This window comes from Anguilla anguilla, chromosome 2, assembly GCF_013347855.1.
Source record: "Anguilla anguilla isolate fAngAng1 chromosome 2, fAngAng1.pri, whole genome shotgun sequence".
Lineage (NCBI taxonomy): Eukaryota > Metazoa > Chordata > Actinopteri > Anguilliformes > Anguillidae > Anguilla > Anguilla anguilla.
The window spans coordinates 30795398-30812638 of NC_049202.1; the positions used below are offsets into that span (position 1 = coordinate 30795398).

At 38.8% G+C, this 17241-nt stretch overlaps 1 protein-coding gene across 2 annotated transcripts in view; it reads left to right on the plus strand.

The window, feature by feature from the left end:
- Positions 1 to 15901, plus strand: part of LOC118220727 (hexokinase-1) — a 62594-nt gene extending 46693 nt beyond the window's left edge. Inside the window, exons 13-19 of one of the 2 annotated variants that reach the window (XM_035404885.1) lie at positions 6 to 125; positions 1959 to 2054; positions 9477 to 9576; positions 9717 to 9900; positions 10962 to 11117; positions 13500 to 13733; positions 14620 to 14767. In XM_035404885.1, the coding sequence (XP_035260776.1) occupies positions 6 to 125; positions 1959 to 2054; positions 9477 to 9576; positions 9717 to 9900; positions 10962 to 11117; positions 13500 to 13733; positions 14620 to 14767 (1038 nt within the window). Of the gene's footprint in view, positions 1 to 5; positions 126 to 1958; positions 2055 to 9476; positions 9577 to 9716; positions 9901 to 10961; positions 11118 to 13499; positions 13734 to 14619 lie in introns of both variants that reach the window. The other variant, XM_035404886.1, reaches the window with a different exon arrangement.
- Positions 15902 to 17241: the final 1340 nt, after the last annotated feature.

A 17241-nucleotide genomic window follows, 5' to 3' on the forward strand; every position in this document is an offset into this window, starting at 1 on the left:
CCTAGCTCTTTGATCACATTGTGTACTGCATCTCTGACTTCCTGGACTACATGGGAATGAAGAATGCCCGCTTGCCCCTGGGTTTCACCTTCTCCTTCCCCTGCAAACAGACCAGCCTTGACGCAGTGAGCCAACCACTCTTCTTCCAATGTAGTATGGTAGCTGTGAACCTTTGTTGAAATTACAGAGCTAAAAAAATCTAATGATTCATTGACTTTAACACCCTATTTCAGTCCGTTTGATATCCATTGTATCCATGAGTTTTTTTTTTTTTTGTTGGACAGTTTCCTCCATTGTTATCAAGTTTGCTACCTATCCTTTTTAAAAATGTTAAATCTCTATGTAGCATATTCGTTTATTACATAGGTAGTCTGCTAGCTAGTTAACCAACTAAGTCATAATGATACCTGACCTGGAGGGTGTAGACATGTGTAGTTTGCTACAGCTGAGTTTGGTATTCCAAGCAGCACTTCACCAAATTAATTTTCCATTATTCTTTGGCTGTAATCATCTCAGACCACACATGGGGTCCTGGCTCTCCTACTTGCCATTCCTATGCACTGTCTGTGTGCTTCACACTATTTGATAACTATTCTTGAAGTATGCTGAAATGCATATTATTGAAAATAGTGGGCAGCTAGCTAAAAAGGAAGTTACATCCATAATTTCAGAAATACTTCCAAGACATGGCTATGCCTGAAATATTCTCTGTAAACTCATGGAAACAGTGTCATACATGAATTCATGCCGAGAGCTTTCAAGCTGCTTGCAACAATATTTTGGTACTGACATCTTAAATGATTTATGGGAAGGGAGTATGGAATATATACACTGCACAGGTATTCTATCAATTCTAGAAAACTCTGTCTTATTAAGTTCAAAATTGTATAGACACATATAGATAGTGTCTGTGGCTGCCTGTAAAACATACACAGGATACACTCTAACCTCATCTTTGTTTAACAATTGCCAGGAAAATTATGCTACCTGGTTACTCAGCTATGTAATGACGTAACTTTGTGTGAGCTATGCTTGACATAAATGGTCTGATTTATTTAAACACATGAATTTATAAAAACAAACATTCAGCCTGAACCTGTACTGAAACTGTATTGTGAACCTCTGAATGGATTGATAAAATCCAATCTTCTGATAAACATTTTACTCTGTATGTATAAAATTATAGCACTTTTTATTTGCTGTGACAACAATGTGCATTAAAGGAAAATTTGGTTGGAAGATCTCACAAATACAATGCATTATGAAAAGATGGATACACGCAAAAAACCTTTATATTTCTTTGTAAAGCCTGCCAAATTTTCATACTCTTTACAGGAAAAGACAAGACAGTACAGTTGATTTAAAGGGTTGATGGGCGAGTGTGGGAAGGTGGAAATATCTAACAGGTTTGAAAATGTGCTGTATGAGGGTTGTGCTGTATTTATTGGGAATAAAAAGGGAAAATGAACAGAATATGTCAGGGTCATTGTACACCCAGTATGTGTATTGTTCTGCACCATTTCATCAAATTACTTGTGTTTATTCTTAAGAATTAACTATACAATAACACCCCATTTCTGCAGTCATATTTTCAAATATTGAATAATAACATTGGAACAATGAATCAATCAACTAATCCATTAGTATTTAGTAGGTGTCCTTCACAGAAGAAATAGTTGGCAGACAAGTTCCAGTCCAGGTCCAGAGCCTGTCCTTGCTGGTGTTGTTTTGTGCAGATACACTGTAGCTGATACACGGACCCTCATTTGCAGAATTGATTTTATCACCGTAGAGCTTGACTGGAGCTGGAGATTGGCTGCTTGACCAGATCTCCAGGAAGTACACATTTGGTATTCAGTGGCATGGTGGATAATTATGCACAAGTGATCAGGGATAGGATGGCAGACTGCCAACTGCTTAAACATACATTTGGATGTGGTTTGTCCTGTGTTACCCAGGGCATCCTTGTGAACTGGACAAAGGGCTTCAAGGCCACTGACTGTGAGGGTGAAGATGTGGTGGAACTTCTGCGGGAGGGCATAAAAAGGAAAGAGGTGAGAGAAGACATGGGACAAGGCATGCCTTACCTTCAGAGATTTACTGTTCTGATCATTTCTGTAGAACCCTTAAAATTATTTTTTTTTCCTGTTGTTTGATTTAATTACCTTACCTTTTATATGGAAGACCTATCTTTGCCATCACTAATTCCAGTCACTTCATAATTTATATGGTGCTTCCATATTTATGTTATAACAGTGATTCTGTTTGGCAGAATCATGTCTGATTTTTATTGTTTTGGCTCTGAAGACTTCTTTTTTGAGTTGGCTCTGTGATCCTCAATTTTAGATATACAATCAAACAATTTACATGTTTACAATTTACATAAATGCACACTCAGGTTTTATTTAAGGGTATTTTTTACACTTTGGTTTCGCCATAGCCTAGAGATTCAAGCACTTTTTATACACAACACCATGTTTACTAAGGTTTGCAGTGCTTTCATGGATGCTAACGAGACAAGTGGTGTTTTTCCATATTTACTAAGTGCTGCACTGGAGATTTGCACTGGTAAAACGAAAAAGAAAAACGCGGAATCTCACATTTGCGTGTTTGGATTTATGCATTTGTATTGTAGTGTGTTCTGATGGTAGACCTCAAAAATATGGGAGGAGAGATTGGAAATTTAAGTATGACCTTGTTACGACCTGGTCTAGGGTCAGATCGTAACAGGGTGAATGATAAGGAAATTGGTAGGGAAACTTACTGCAAACCAAACAGTAACTTCGGCCCCTGTCTGCCTATCCAAATCTAACTGAATGCTGGCTAGTCTTAGGTTACTGGGCATGGGGTGGCTTGGAACGCTGAACTTCGGACAGTTAGCTCATAGTCGGAAACTTAAACCTGAATGGCGTACCCACTATGGAGCGTTAGATCTCCACCCAGAGTAGCTTAAAAAACAATAAAGAAAAAATAATAAAGCAAAATAACAAACGTATGTCTCGATGGAAGGATTTTTAGTCTGGCTGGGAACACACAAACTAACTGGAGCACTGTACGGTGAGCAGAGGGCAAAACATGAGTCGAAGTCAAAAACGAGCGTATGGTCAAACACGAAATCCAATCAGCAAACGAAGCAGAGGGGCTAGGCGAGAATCGTAATCAAATACGAGAGCGAATGTCAAAAACACAAAATGACAGGGAAAACAAACTAGGAGGGCTAAGGCAAGAATCGGAGTCAAAGGAAACGAGTTAATGGTCATACACTAGATAAAATCAGCAAACAAACCAGAAGGGCTAGACAGGAATCGGAGTGAAACAAAGATAGGGTCAAATACGTGAAGTCAAACGAAGCAATCACTAAACACACCACACCAACCACGAGTTCGAAGAGCCAGTCTCCACTTGTAGGGGGCAAACAGCAGTGAAAGGAGAGAATCTTTTAAAATGTTTTCAAAACATATAACTCCTTCATCTTTAGGAACAGTTACCTGTTAGAGAAATTGAGAGATGGTGACTCCGGAGATGCTTGCTATTGGTTATGGAATCAAACTACTTGAAATATGAAGAATGTGTTCTGAAGTTGTTACAAATGAGAGATGTTATGGACACCTGTCCATAACCAGACTTCACCAGTGGTGGAGTGGTACAACAATCTTGCTTTCTTGCCATAAGAAAGACTTCAATCCTGCGGTGCATTTAAATGAACTCACTGTGGCTGTGCTCATTTACATGACCAGTCTTAGGAAATAAAAACATGACACATAATTTTGCGACACTGACGATAATTTGCAGCATGCTTAGTAAATATGGCTCATAGTCCCCCCATTTCAGGGCACCATAAAGTTTGGGACACATAAATGTGTGTAGTTTAGTGCTTTGTAGCATATCCTTTTCATGCAATGACTGCTTGACGTATGTGACTCATAGACATTACCAGGTGCTGACTATTTTCTCTGGTGATGCTCTGCCAGGCCTGTATTGTAGCCATCTTCAGCTCCTGCTTGTTTCAGGGTTAGCTGCCTTAAGTTTTCTCTGCAGCATAAGAAGCACATGTTCAATTGGATGTGGAGTTGTGCTTATGTGTTTTCCCATTGTCAAACATAACATTTTGTCTAAAGATCTGAAATCATTCAGTATGACAAATATGCAGTAATACAGGAAATCACGAAGGTGGCTGTGATGCCAGGAGAGGAATTGTGGTGTTGCCCACCAGTGGGCAGCACCGGCCCAACAGGCAGGTATGGCCACTGCTGTGGTTCATTGGCTGCGGCCCATTAGCCTACCTAATTATGGGCTATATAAGAGGCCTAGCTCCCCAGCCTAGAGCAAAGGAGTTGGGCTATGCACATTATGGTTGTTTGGTGCAGGTCCTTGCAAATCTGTTGCGTTTGACCTGGTTGGTTGCCAAATTGGCTTTTTCGTCTTTTTTTTTTCTGTTGTGCTAGGGTTTCGGACCAATAAAAGGTGATAAGCCAAACACTTCTTTGCGTTTTTTTCCTGTCTGTTCACCATGTGAGCAGTGGCCACCCCCAGCCCTACCTCACAGGGCAAATATCTTTTCAATATATCCGACTCAATCAGAAATAAGGTTACTTAAGATGTAAGCACTTTGTAAAAAGTAGCACTGCACTTGCTAAACCATTCAAAATACCTTAATCTAATGTATCTATCTGTTGTCAGGATTTGAAGTCCCTGAAGAGATTTGGGTGGTTGTCGCACATATGCTTGGCTGGGTTGGACATGTTTCCTCCCTTGATAAGACAAACCTTTAAGCATTTTTGCAAATGGGCATTGTAATGTTGTCATGGTCACCTTTATCATTGGCTTTGCAGGCAAAGTACTGCCATGTTTTATTTTTAACACCTTGCTTTTCAACAACTTGGGGACAGTCTATGTGATCTACTGTCGCCATTGGGTTTAGCTAACTGCTCTTCCTCAAGAATAAGAAACTATGTAGCCAGCTTTCTCTCACAGGTCCACACACATGCCGTACCGTACTGTGCTGTGAAACTGATCACTCATTCTGGGTGCGTTTCCATTGCCAGCGGAAGAGTACTGTGAATAGTTCTCAGATCTAATATTTCGTTACCCTTTCAGAGATATTCCAAAAACAGTACCTGTTATTATGTGGTGGTGCTACAGTCCTGTACATCACTGATTGGTCAAATGCAAAATTTCTGTGAATCAGAGTAGCTACAAATTGATTAATTTTGGAAGAAATTAATTTAGGACAACCTTACCAAGTGAAACTGCAAATATGACCACCAATAACCTAGGTAAGCTTTTACTTACAGCATATAGCCTATTTATATGGTATGGCCAATAATGTTAGGGATGTCACAAATACAAACTTGTTTTCCAAAGAAATACAGCTGAATGGGTGGGTCTGTCTCTGTTGCTTTAAAGGATGTCATTAATGCCTTAAGGATATGTGAGAACTTGTTTCTTGTGAGAGGCTATATGCCAAAAAAGTATCTGGTCTTGGCCTGTTTTTTATGGTTAGGCCCCTTAGTTCCTGTGAAGGAAAATCTTAATGCTACAGCAAACAATCACATTCTAGATTATTCTATGCTTCACCAATAGTTTGGGGAAGGCCCTTTCCTGTTTCAGAATGACGCTGCCCCTGGGCACACAGCAAGGTCCATATAGAAATGGATTTGTCAGGAACTCTAATGAAGAACTTGAATGCCCTGAACAAAGCCCTGACTTCAACCCCATCCAACACCTGTGGGTTCAATTGGAAAGCCAACTGTGAGCCTGTCCTAATCGCCCAATCAGTGCGAGACCTCACTAATGCTCTTCTGGCTGAATGTAAACAAATCCATGCAGCAATGCTCCGACATCTAGTATAAAGCCTTCCCAGGAGAGTGGAGGTTGTTATAGCAGCAAAGGGTGGACCAACCAGAGACTGTAAAGAATATGGACAAAGCTACTGTGACGTCACCCATTGACTCTCCGTGGGTCTCTAAAACATGTTTTGAAGCTCAATGCGGGGCACAGCCATGTTGTCGATTTGGAGCCAAAACCATAGAGTTAAGCGGTTCTGTGAATTTTACAATGTGATTGACAGTCCGGTGCAGAAAAGCCAATCAACCTGAACGAACGATTGCAGAACGAACTCGAGGCTAGCTGACTGTCTGCCGTTATGTTTTAAAATATATTATCAAATGTAAACTCCAAATGTGGAGTTTAATTTCCATCCGTGACTGTACTGTGTCATGTAATCACGTTATATGTATGACATTAATTGTAAAATTATGTTAATTTATTTTCAATTTATGTTTCTCAGCAAAACGAATATGCTTAGCTAGCATAGTTTGCCAGTGAGCTAGGTAGGCTATCCGTGGTTAGCTCACGCATTAGCAATATGAATCACAGGGGAAGAACATCGATTACACTGATGGTCAACCAATCAGAGATGTGTACTGGTGATTTTTGACTAGGCTGATTTTCATATAACTATCTGCTGTTAACCAAGCAAGTTATCACCGTAGGTTTTCGCCACAGTCAGTTAATGAGCCAGTATCTGTTACTCCATCGCCGTTTGTGGTGTTCACTTGCTGGGTGACGCTAGCTGACCGATCGTTCGCAAGTCACTTTTAAACTAATAAAAATTAACACTGTCAGCAGTGATTAACAAATCTATTTTAATAACTGATCTGCAGGCGTGTAAATATGACAACGCACTTTGTAGAGCAAGTTTTCCACCTGGTGCATGAAGACAAAAATAATGTACATTGAATTTCTAATTATTATTATTATTATTATTGTTATTTTTTCTTGTAGATCATCAAAACCAATGGCGAAAAGCCAATATCCCTGTTTTAGCAGGGAGCCTAATACAAGAATGAACATGGTTTCTTTGTGGCTGATGTTAGCGCATTTGAAACATTGCTTTGTCTCACACTTGTCACACCACAGCTGTAGAATTGCAGGGGATAAAATGTAAACCCATAGCTATAACCTATGTAAAGTTTCTAATATTAGTCCTTGCAGTTCATTGCTATTTCATACAGTAGTTATTCCAAAAACCCAATTTAGTCTTCGGAGCCAGATTACAACAGTGAAACATAATGGACATGGGCTTTGGAGTACAATGCCAATGTCTATAAGGTTTACTAGTTTTCTTTTTACCAAGATTTTTTTGTGTTTAGTGCTCAGTACCTGCAGGCTTTTTATTTTTTATTAGTAGATAGAATGCTTTAACATCCAATTCATGTTGAATTAGCTTATATTGTTTTTGGGGTGAGATGCTGGATAAAAACTGCTTATAACTGTAACAGATAAAGGATTCAATACTTGGCATATTTGTATTTTCATGGGCTTTTCAATATGTGACAGGTGCTGGTGTTTTGGTCCGCAAGTAGGGCAAGGTCATTTTTCAGTTTTTTACAGATTACGAAAGTGCAGATTATAAACTTTCAAATGATGTGTCATACATTGAAATCTGAAAATAGTTGAAGAAGATATGCTTATTTGAATGTTGGTACTCCTAAAATCAAGTAGCAGAGAAAATCCCCTTGAAAGATCTTGAACTTTTCACACTTCTCACAGGGAGATAATGGGTGGGAACAATAGCTAGTTAACTCCACCCAACCACTCCCCCACTAGAGTACCTGTAAATCCTTGCCCATTTAGGGGTTACCCTATTTAAAGCTTTATAACTCCAGATGTGAATACCACAGAGACTAGAAAAATGTCTTAAATGAAGCAATACATTTGTACCATTTATAATACTAGCTTAGATGACTTTATATTCATAATTTTGTAAGAAATAAAGTGCCACAAATGCAATGGTCAAGGCAAAAAATCTAAAATGAATTTGCTCCTTTTTTAGTTCGCAATGAAATACTGGGAGATTGCGGGTTAAAGTATACATGTCCTGGATCAAAAACTTCTTGACCACAAGTTCATAAAATCTAAGGGTGGATATGTAGAACTACTAAAGATCTATGAAGCAAAAACTAAGCAGTGTACCCAGCATCTCCAAATCTACCCACAATGTCTAAATTATTAACACTGGTCTAAAATAGCTAAGGGTCCAGAAACAAATCCAAAATCTCTCCAAAAAGGAATATAATGCTTTTTGTCCATTGTAAAGCATATGAGCCCCTTATGAAGGTTTAAGATGAAACATAGATATAATTTAAACATAATGCAAACATATAGTCACACAATGCTGCACAGTACCTAAATGTGTAATAATAAACTCTTTTACGTAGCCTATTTCTATACTCTGTACACTCCTATGTTTTCTTGTATGGGAATGGGACGATATAAAAACATTTTTCAGCCGTCCACCACGTTTTGGCAATGTTTCAACACTCTCCTCATCACTGTTGTATGCGTCACAAAAACCATTACACTACTAACTAACGCTTACATTACAGTGTGAAATATCCACATTACATAATACCACTAACCTATTTAAAGACACTCAATTTCTAAAATAACGTAATAACTGAAATATTTTGAGCAGTAATACTTACATAACAATGATGAAATCGTATCTATGTTCAGTAGATGGAGACAGAGACAGTAAATCAATGACAGTTATATCCGCTTCTGTTTTGCTCCAGAAAACGATGTCAGATAGGTCTATCAGCAAACATATGGCTTAGCTATGCCCAGAAGTCCTCAATAATAATGGTATTTTCCAAGGAATTATGAAAAATCGTTGACAACGTTTCGTTAGGTGTAACGTCTTTTAATGCTACCATATAGAGCGAATGCCATGGTAAGAAAATGTTCGGTTACGCTAACATATAAAACGCTATTCCAAAAGCAAAATTAGACATGTTATACATCGTTAGAAAGCTTATACTCTCACCTACTGATTGAGCGTCCGCCATTTTAGCAACCTCACACAGTAAACAAACTTAGGTTACTACCACACGGCTTTATTTATGGGCGGTGGCTTGACCGAAACAAAGTGACAATAGCCAACGAAATCAAACATGCTAATTAAACTGCACCCCCATCACGCCTCCAAAACCCGGCTTTAAGAATCACTAAAACAAGCCGACTTTGCTGACAAATTATAAGTATTTAGTGACCCTAAAAATGTTGTTTATTCTATTGAGTGACTTCTTCAACACTTTAACTTTCGTAATATGAAAAAAAGGAAAACAGTAAAAAATAATTTAAAAAAACCTTTTTTGCCTCCTAGTGCGATTTCAATATTTGCGACTTGCGGACCTTTTCTCCAGCACCCGTCACATATTACAGTGGAAACATCACAGAGTTTTGAATTATCTCTGTTCCCAATGTGTTCATTTGTCCAGGGCCCTTCCTATAATTGCCATCTTGGCATAACAAAGCATGAGCATCAGCACCATGGCATAGAAAACAAGAATTTGTTCAGTTGCACCTCACTGAACAGACCATAAAATCAGACCATTTGTTTGGAGCATTCTACTAAAGTTTGGCTGTGCCACAGTGCCATGTCTCTGATGTCGTGTTTCTCATACCTGAAGGAGTTTGACCTGGATGTGGTGGCAGTGGTGAATGACACTGTGGGTACAATGATGACCTGCGCATATGAAGAGCCCACCTGCGAGATCGGCCTGATTGCCGGTAGGCTGCTTCTTCCACCATCCCCCATGTTGTTTGTGTTCATCAAAACCAACGGTCTTGCATTGTTCTTAACCATTTTGTTATCCACTGTAATTCACATGATTAAACCGATCATGGCCTGTGTCTGGTTGTGATTTCAGGAACAGGAAGCAATGCATGCTACATGGAGGAAATGAAGAACATTGAGACGGTGGAGGGAGACCAGGGTCGCATGTGTGTTAACATGGAGTGGGGGGCCTTTGGGGATAATGGCTGTTTGGATGACATAAGGACACAGTATGACAGAGCTGTGGATGAGAATTCACTCAACGAGGGCAAACAGAGGTGACCTTTCACTTCTTCACTCATGTCATTTTAATATCCTAACAGGCAGTGTTACGACCCAGTCTAGATCAGACTGTAACAGGAAATAGGATAAGGGAAGTGTGTGGGGAATGGCATAATGGGAACATTGACAAATAGATGACAGAACGCCACTATTTTCAATGGCTAAGATAAGAAGCCGATTGTATCATTTCCTGCTCGGCCTTTTGTGCCATGGATATTGGGAACACGGAAGCTTGCCAGGTCTCCTGTTTGTGATGCAAAAGGATGTACTCTTTGTAGTAGCTGTGCTGCAGAATTAGATTAATTACAGCATCAAGGTGAGAACGCATCACTATTCATAAATCATCCTAGACATTTTGATGCTTGAACTTATTCTTCATATTCTCAAAATAACTTGTTATATTATATAGTGTGGACAGTTTCCCACTAATCAGTCAGGCTATTTAAAGTTTACAACTGTTACAATTAAGCATTTCATGTATCAATTCTAAATATGCAGATGGAGCTGCAGTAGCCTATGTAAACAGCAAAGATAGTGATCTTACATTCTTTACGATGGTACTGTATCCTCTGTGTTCTTCTTTTTTTTTACCATGTTGTTGATGAACATTGTCAATGATAGCCTAATAAAGCATGGGTCGCCCATCTATTTGCTTATGTTGCACCGATGTCCTGCCTCATGGCGTGCTCACAAGAGTGAATTAGGAAGGACGCTGTTCCCGAATATAATTTTAGACCTGTTCACACAAATGACAGAGACATATGTTTCAATAGTCATTTAGTCATTACTCAGTGCTCCTTGACAATGTCCATAGGTTGCTAATTTCATTGAAATGTATTTAGCCTGTGTACATAGAGCCTTTGACGATGTATCTATTGACCTGGGCAGCTGATGCTTGGATCATGTTGCTGAAAAGAAAAGAATAATATGTTATTTTTCAAGCTTCCCATTTATTAATTCAGTTTCCCAGTTTATGAATCAGTTTATTAATCAGGGGCACCCTTTTTCTGAAAAAGTGAACATGTCAACCCTATTCAGGCTTTTTCCCTGTTCTCAGGTATGAAAAGATGTGCAGTGGGATGTACCTGGGTGAGATTGTGCGGAACATCCTTATTGACCTGACAAAGCGCGGGTTCCTCTTCAGGGGTCAGATTTCTGAGACACTGAAGACACGGGGCATCTTTGAGACTAAGTTCCTCTCCCAGATTGAGAGGTGAGTGTGTTCAGCTGGGTGCATACTTGCCACGGAAGCAAACTTCCTTACAAACTTAATGATGTAAACTTACACATTTTTGGAGAAATCGAAACTCTGCATTGACTTCGGCCATCCCACCTGGAGGAAATAACCAAGATGTTTGTTCAACGATGCCATTGCAGAGCCTCCAATTGGTCTAACAAGGGTGGCTGCATTGCCTTGTTTGTTTTGTGAAAATGGCATACTGTCTGTCCTGCCTCCTTGTGTGACTGAGCGGACGAACAAACTGTCTTCTCTACATTGTCTTTTTTGCTTCCGTGTCTCCCATTGGTATCTTGATCTGTCACCAAATGAACAGTTTGAAGCCACAATGAGTATACGCATGTTTGTATGTGGCACCATATTTGGCTGTGGTTGGTCGTGAAGTATACATCCAGTTTAAGCTCCTTATCAGAAATCAGGAATTATAATTGTCCACTGTAGAATTGGAACCTGGTTTATGTCAAAGGTAAATGGGGTGGTATAGTACAGTCACTTTTCCATTACATTACACACTTTTAGAGCTATAGCACATGAGGTCATATACCCTAAAATATTGTTTCATGTTGTGGGTGGCGTTATGAATCCACCAAAACAAAACAATGAAGCAAGGACATCACAATAGATGGTAGTATTGGGCTTTTTGTCCATCCAAAATATTTACAGGGTGTAATTTTTTCTTGGAGATTGGTAACATGAATTTCTGGTACCATACTAAAGTTAATGAATTTTCATGTATCCACAAATAGAACATTGATTGCATTCGGTATTGTCCTTGATTGTACATTTTCACATATATTATAATATTTCAGCTTTATTGCTGTAGCGAGACAGAAATTACAATGTGAAGAATACGGAGCTGGCCATCTGATCAGCCTATAGAATCACTGATGTCACACAATTCAGTAGAACTGTAAAGACAATTTAATTACGCTGGGTAATTTGTTACAATACATTTGTTTAAATACATTTAAAACTAAATATTTTTCAGTTTTTAATTCCTCTATTACTTACCCATTATATGCTTTGTGTCACATGTATTTGATGATTTTCTTACAACATCTGAGCTCTTATTACTCCCATTTTATTCCCATTAATTCTGCAGTCAGGCCAGTACAATCAAGCAAAGATAACAATAACCAGTTCTTTAGGTCTCAAGTATACCCAGCTGGCATGCTTTTCAGGGCCTGATCAGACAATGTAATATATTATGATGAGGTCCAAGTGATGTTATACCGTATATCAGCTACTTACGAATCTGTTACGAATGGAAATACCCTTCAGTGTTGCAATAACAAAGAGGGTGGAACGGTTCGTAACATTAAACCACCACAACCAATCTACACAATAACGCAACCAACGCGCAGATGTTTAAAGAGAGAAAAATGATTATTTATTATGTACAACTTAATGATTTCCTATAAACTAAAAGTGTCAACCTATCTAAAATGTCCGTGACACAAAGGCTATTTAATTGAGCCTCACCGGGCAGCCAGTACAGCGATCCAAGTCCTCCGTGAGGCCGGTCCTCTCCACTAGGTCCAATCGCAGGGATTACGCGATGTTGGCGTCCTCTGCTGGTCAAGTACTGTACTGCCGGTTACGGCACGACTAACCTAATCCTGGGCTACTATTAAAACTGTTAATCTTGGAATAGAGCTCTCGGAGCAGAGCGAAGTCAAGCGTGGCTTCCAGTAGCAGACGAAAAGATGGCTCTGTTGTGATGACGGCGTCCAGCTGTTATATAGGCCCGCATCTTCTTCTAACCGTTGCTCCGCAACGATCGCCGGCGTCCTTAGCTACGGTCGCATCTGGTCCGGTCTCCGAGCGACGACACCGGCATCCTCCTAGTCAGGTCACCCGGCAACAGGATACATGTTTATCACCACCTGTATAGGGGAACACAAACAAGCAGCAATACCCAGCCAAAAACACAGAAAAGTAACATCCCTTAATAATAACAATGTTATAAAGAATATACAGGGATGTAACATTGACATATGTTGATATGTGACCTAAGATTTAACACATATCCAAATAAAAACTACTGTTTTCCTCTTCCAAACAAGCAAATTCCTTATCTGTCTGTACATCACTTCTGCCATATTTTGTTTATATTTTGCATGAACTGTTTACAAAATAGTTATATGGCATGATTTCTATTTCTAAGTTAGAGAAAAGATCTTTTCTCATCAATCAGCCATATTTTTGTGCTAGTTAGGACTCTTAGGGCTCCTACGGTTCAGCACTGTAGAAGCTATCATGACAAATATTTTATTGTAAAGTATCTGCTGATGAATATGAAACTTTGGGAAACTCTACTTTAGGAAACTACAACAACTTCTCCATGTTGCCTCCTAGTGACCGCTTGGCACTGCTGCAAGTGAGGGCGATCCTGCAGCAGCTGGGCTTGGACAGCACGTGTGATGACAGTATCATTGTGAAGGAGGTGTGTGGCACTGTTTCTCGACGGGCAGCACAGATGTGCGGTGCCGGCATGGCTGCTGTTGTGGACAAGATCCGGGAAAACCGAGGGCTAGACCACCTGGACATCACTGTAGGGGTCGACGGCACGCTCTACAAACTCCACCCCCAGTAAGTAACAAAGACAGGCAGGGTTATAGAGTTAGACTATGCCATTGTTTTCATTTATTTTCAAATGAATAAACATGAAAAGTGCTTTGATGTAAAACGGCAACCTTTGACAGCTGCTATAGATTTGCTTCATGATAATAGATGTCACTATGAGTTGTAAATGTTGGAGGTTACACTATTGAAGATACACCAATCTAAAAAGAAATAATTTGGAATGAATTAAAATGTGCAATCCTAATCTCATGTTCAGATCATTGGAATGTACAGTGGAGAGCCAACGGTGGCTTTGGCATCAGAAGAAGGATGCATATTTTAAAGGTTGTCATATTTACGCTGAGTAATGTTGGTGTATCTTTTATATTATGGGATTCTTTTGCACCTGTTGGTCCTGAGAATCTTATCTTGTTAAGGTTAATGGAATCACTTTAGCATGTATAAAGACATTTTGGTCCCCACGCAAGAGGCTCAAGCTTTGTTGCAAATGAGACATTGACAATGGTCATTCCACAAAATCAACCAAACAATGGTTAACTGACCACAACATTTCTGTTTTGTAATGGGTATATCTTTTTGTAAAATCTATTTTGAACAATATTACAGAATCTTGAGTAATTGTATTAACTCAAAAAATATGATTTTGCTATTTTCTGAGAATACATTATAGCTCATTACTTGTTATTACATTGTTTTATACAGCACTCTTTGTTCATCTTTATCAAGGGGGTGACTCACTTTGTATTTATCATTAATCGTTGTTCTTCTCTTTTTCTGTTCATCACAAGAAATTAACTGTAATACTGTAGATTTATATATTCAGATAAAAGGGTGAACTGTGAGAGTCAAAGATATCTTGACAGGCTGTAAACATTTTCTCCCATCTGAATAGTTTCTCCAGAATCATGCACCAGACTGTGAAGGAGCTGGCACCCAAATGTGATGTCACTTTTCTGCTGTCGGAGGACGGGAGTGGCAAAGGGGCAGCCCTCATTACCGCGGTGGGCTGCCGCCAGAGGGAGCAGGATCAGCAGAACTGAACCCGCCATCTTCCCACTGCTCAACCCACATGCAGCTCCCTGTCACCCATGAGAGTATTACTTTCCTGCCGCAGCCGTGACTCCACCATTTCAGCCCACACCCAGTAACTCCCAGAGGCGCACGTAGCACTCACTCTGGCCTCAGCCAGCTTTTTACTTTTGCATAGAAGGTCACAGAAGGATAAATATCACACACAGCATGTAGCTTTGGGAGTTAACCACTTTTTCTTAACATGTACTGCACCAGCCATGTCCTTTTAAAGAACTATATATTTTAAGATGTATATTCTGCCTCTGTTTTAATTAAGCGTATTTAGGAAATTAGGGAAAGATACTGTATCTCTGTGAAAATTTCAGAAACTACTGACCACGTATGTAGTATTTATTTTATTTTTGTATAGTCGGATATATATATATTGTAATCACACATATTTATAAGTGCAAAGTACCATCAGGTAAGATGGGGCTTAGTGCTGAACTAGCAAACACTTTAAAAATTTTAGGATGGTTTCAATGAGACAGTAAGTCATCCATCTAGCTTAGGGGGTGATGTTATATTTTAAGGTTTTTAAAAAAAAATCCCTCTTTTTTTGTAAGGTGTATTTTTTTAAAAAGGTCACATTCAAGAGTCACGGCTGCATTCCTGTGTAATTCTCTCACCCCTTACTTTGTACTTTGAGCCCTCCTTAGGTGTGTGCCCTTGAGCTGATCAAATTCTGACAGTATGGAACTTCTTGCCTTCATCTAACCATTTCCCTGAAAATAATCAGTGCTTAGAGGGCTCAGAGACCAAATAATGAACCCAGCTGCAGTATAATGTGTTGCTTTTGTGAAATAATGTAGGTGTTGTGTTGAATCCGCAATGTACAAATGGAAAATATGCTTGTTGGGCCAGAAGGGAGCATTTTTTTCAGTATGATTTATGTGTACTGTGATTGAATGTTTGTGAGTCCTTCTGTAAAACAACCTGTTACTTTACATGTCTGAAACCATATGATGAATGCATGCCTTACTTGGTGACACAACTGTATAGGATTCATTTATTTTATTTTGTACATTGATATAGATGCACTCGTGTTCAAGAAAGTGATATAACACAATACATTAAAATTTATTTTGATGTGCAGTGACTTATACTGTGTATGTATGTCTTTGTCATCTGTCTTTACATCTAATGTGCAAAAATCTTAACACAACCTTCGTAAAAAAAAGAAAAAATAACACAAAGTGAACAATAACCACTGATCAAATTTAAATACACAGCTACTAAATGTAACATAAACCATCTCAGGAAGATGCTCTGCAATCGTATGTTTCTCAGATGGCATATAATGACTAACATAAATATTGACATTTACACATTTCCAACGAGATTTGTTGGTGAAATCTTTTTTCTGCCCTTCTTCCCTCACCACCAATAAGAGTAAACATTTTCTGTTATTTATTGCACTTACTGTATAATTGTCACAAATGGCTAAACACTTTGTCGTCTCTTTAAACTATGTTTTGTACTACAGTATGAAATAATACAACAACAAAAAAACCCTACGTTTTTCTGACTTACATTACCCCCTCATATCTTTTCAAACATATTTTTGAGCAACGTGGGAAAATGTGTCATAAAATTGGATCTTAAAAAAGTGAATTTTGGAGCATGGAAAGGATTTATGGCAGAGAACTCCAGCAATTGGATAAACACCTCAAACTATGATATTCTCTTCAAAGCAAATGCCATATTATGCACAATTAAGTGGAATGGACGTGCAAAGTATTTTTCTTATTCACTGCTCATTTACTTTATTGCTTACTTTACTGCAAATTTCCAATGAGTTTCTGTTTAAATATGACGGCACAGAATAGTCACTGAACCCATTATCCTATAGTAAGCACAAGATACATGAAGACCTAATGATCACCATTTCATATGGAAGATATGGCAAATGCAAAGCAAGAGAGCACCATTCAGAAACCCTGCACTGAACTGTTTCTAGGTGGCACATATTGATGATGTGCTTTGCTTCCTCAAAATTAAGCCTGATAAAGATGATCAAGACTCCAAAGCCTTGAAAGAGACATTGATTATTAAACAGGCAAAGAAAACATTAGAAGGGTAGTTTTTTCTGTTGAGCTGAGAAATGTATTATAACTAGCTTACTGTTCATCTTAATATTTTCTTTGTTCTCAAATTTAATATTTCTGAATACAGCTGCAGACCCATCTCTTTTCAATTTTCCCATGGGCATACCCATATTTTAAAATTGTGGAGAAATCTGATGTAATTGTGGATTGGCTGACTTTTGGTAAAGATGACAGCAAAATGCTACTTCATATATCAATCTATCTTCATATCCAATTAACCTTACTTCTTTCTATTAATGCAAAAGTGACTGTCATGGAAACAAAACAAATAGACAGTAGGTGGCACTGCCAAGTGGTGACCCATGTTCTGAACTCCCATCCAAATTCTAACCAAA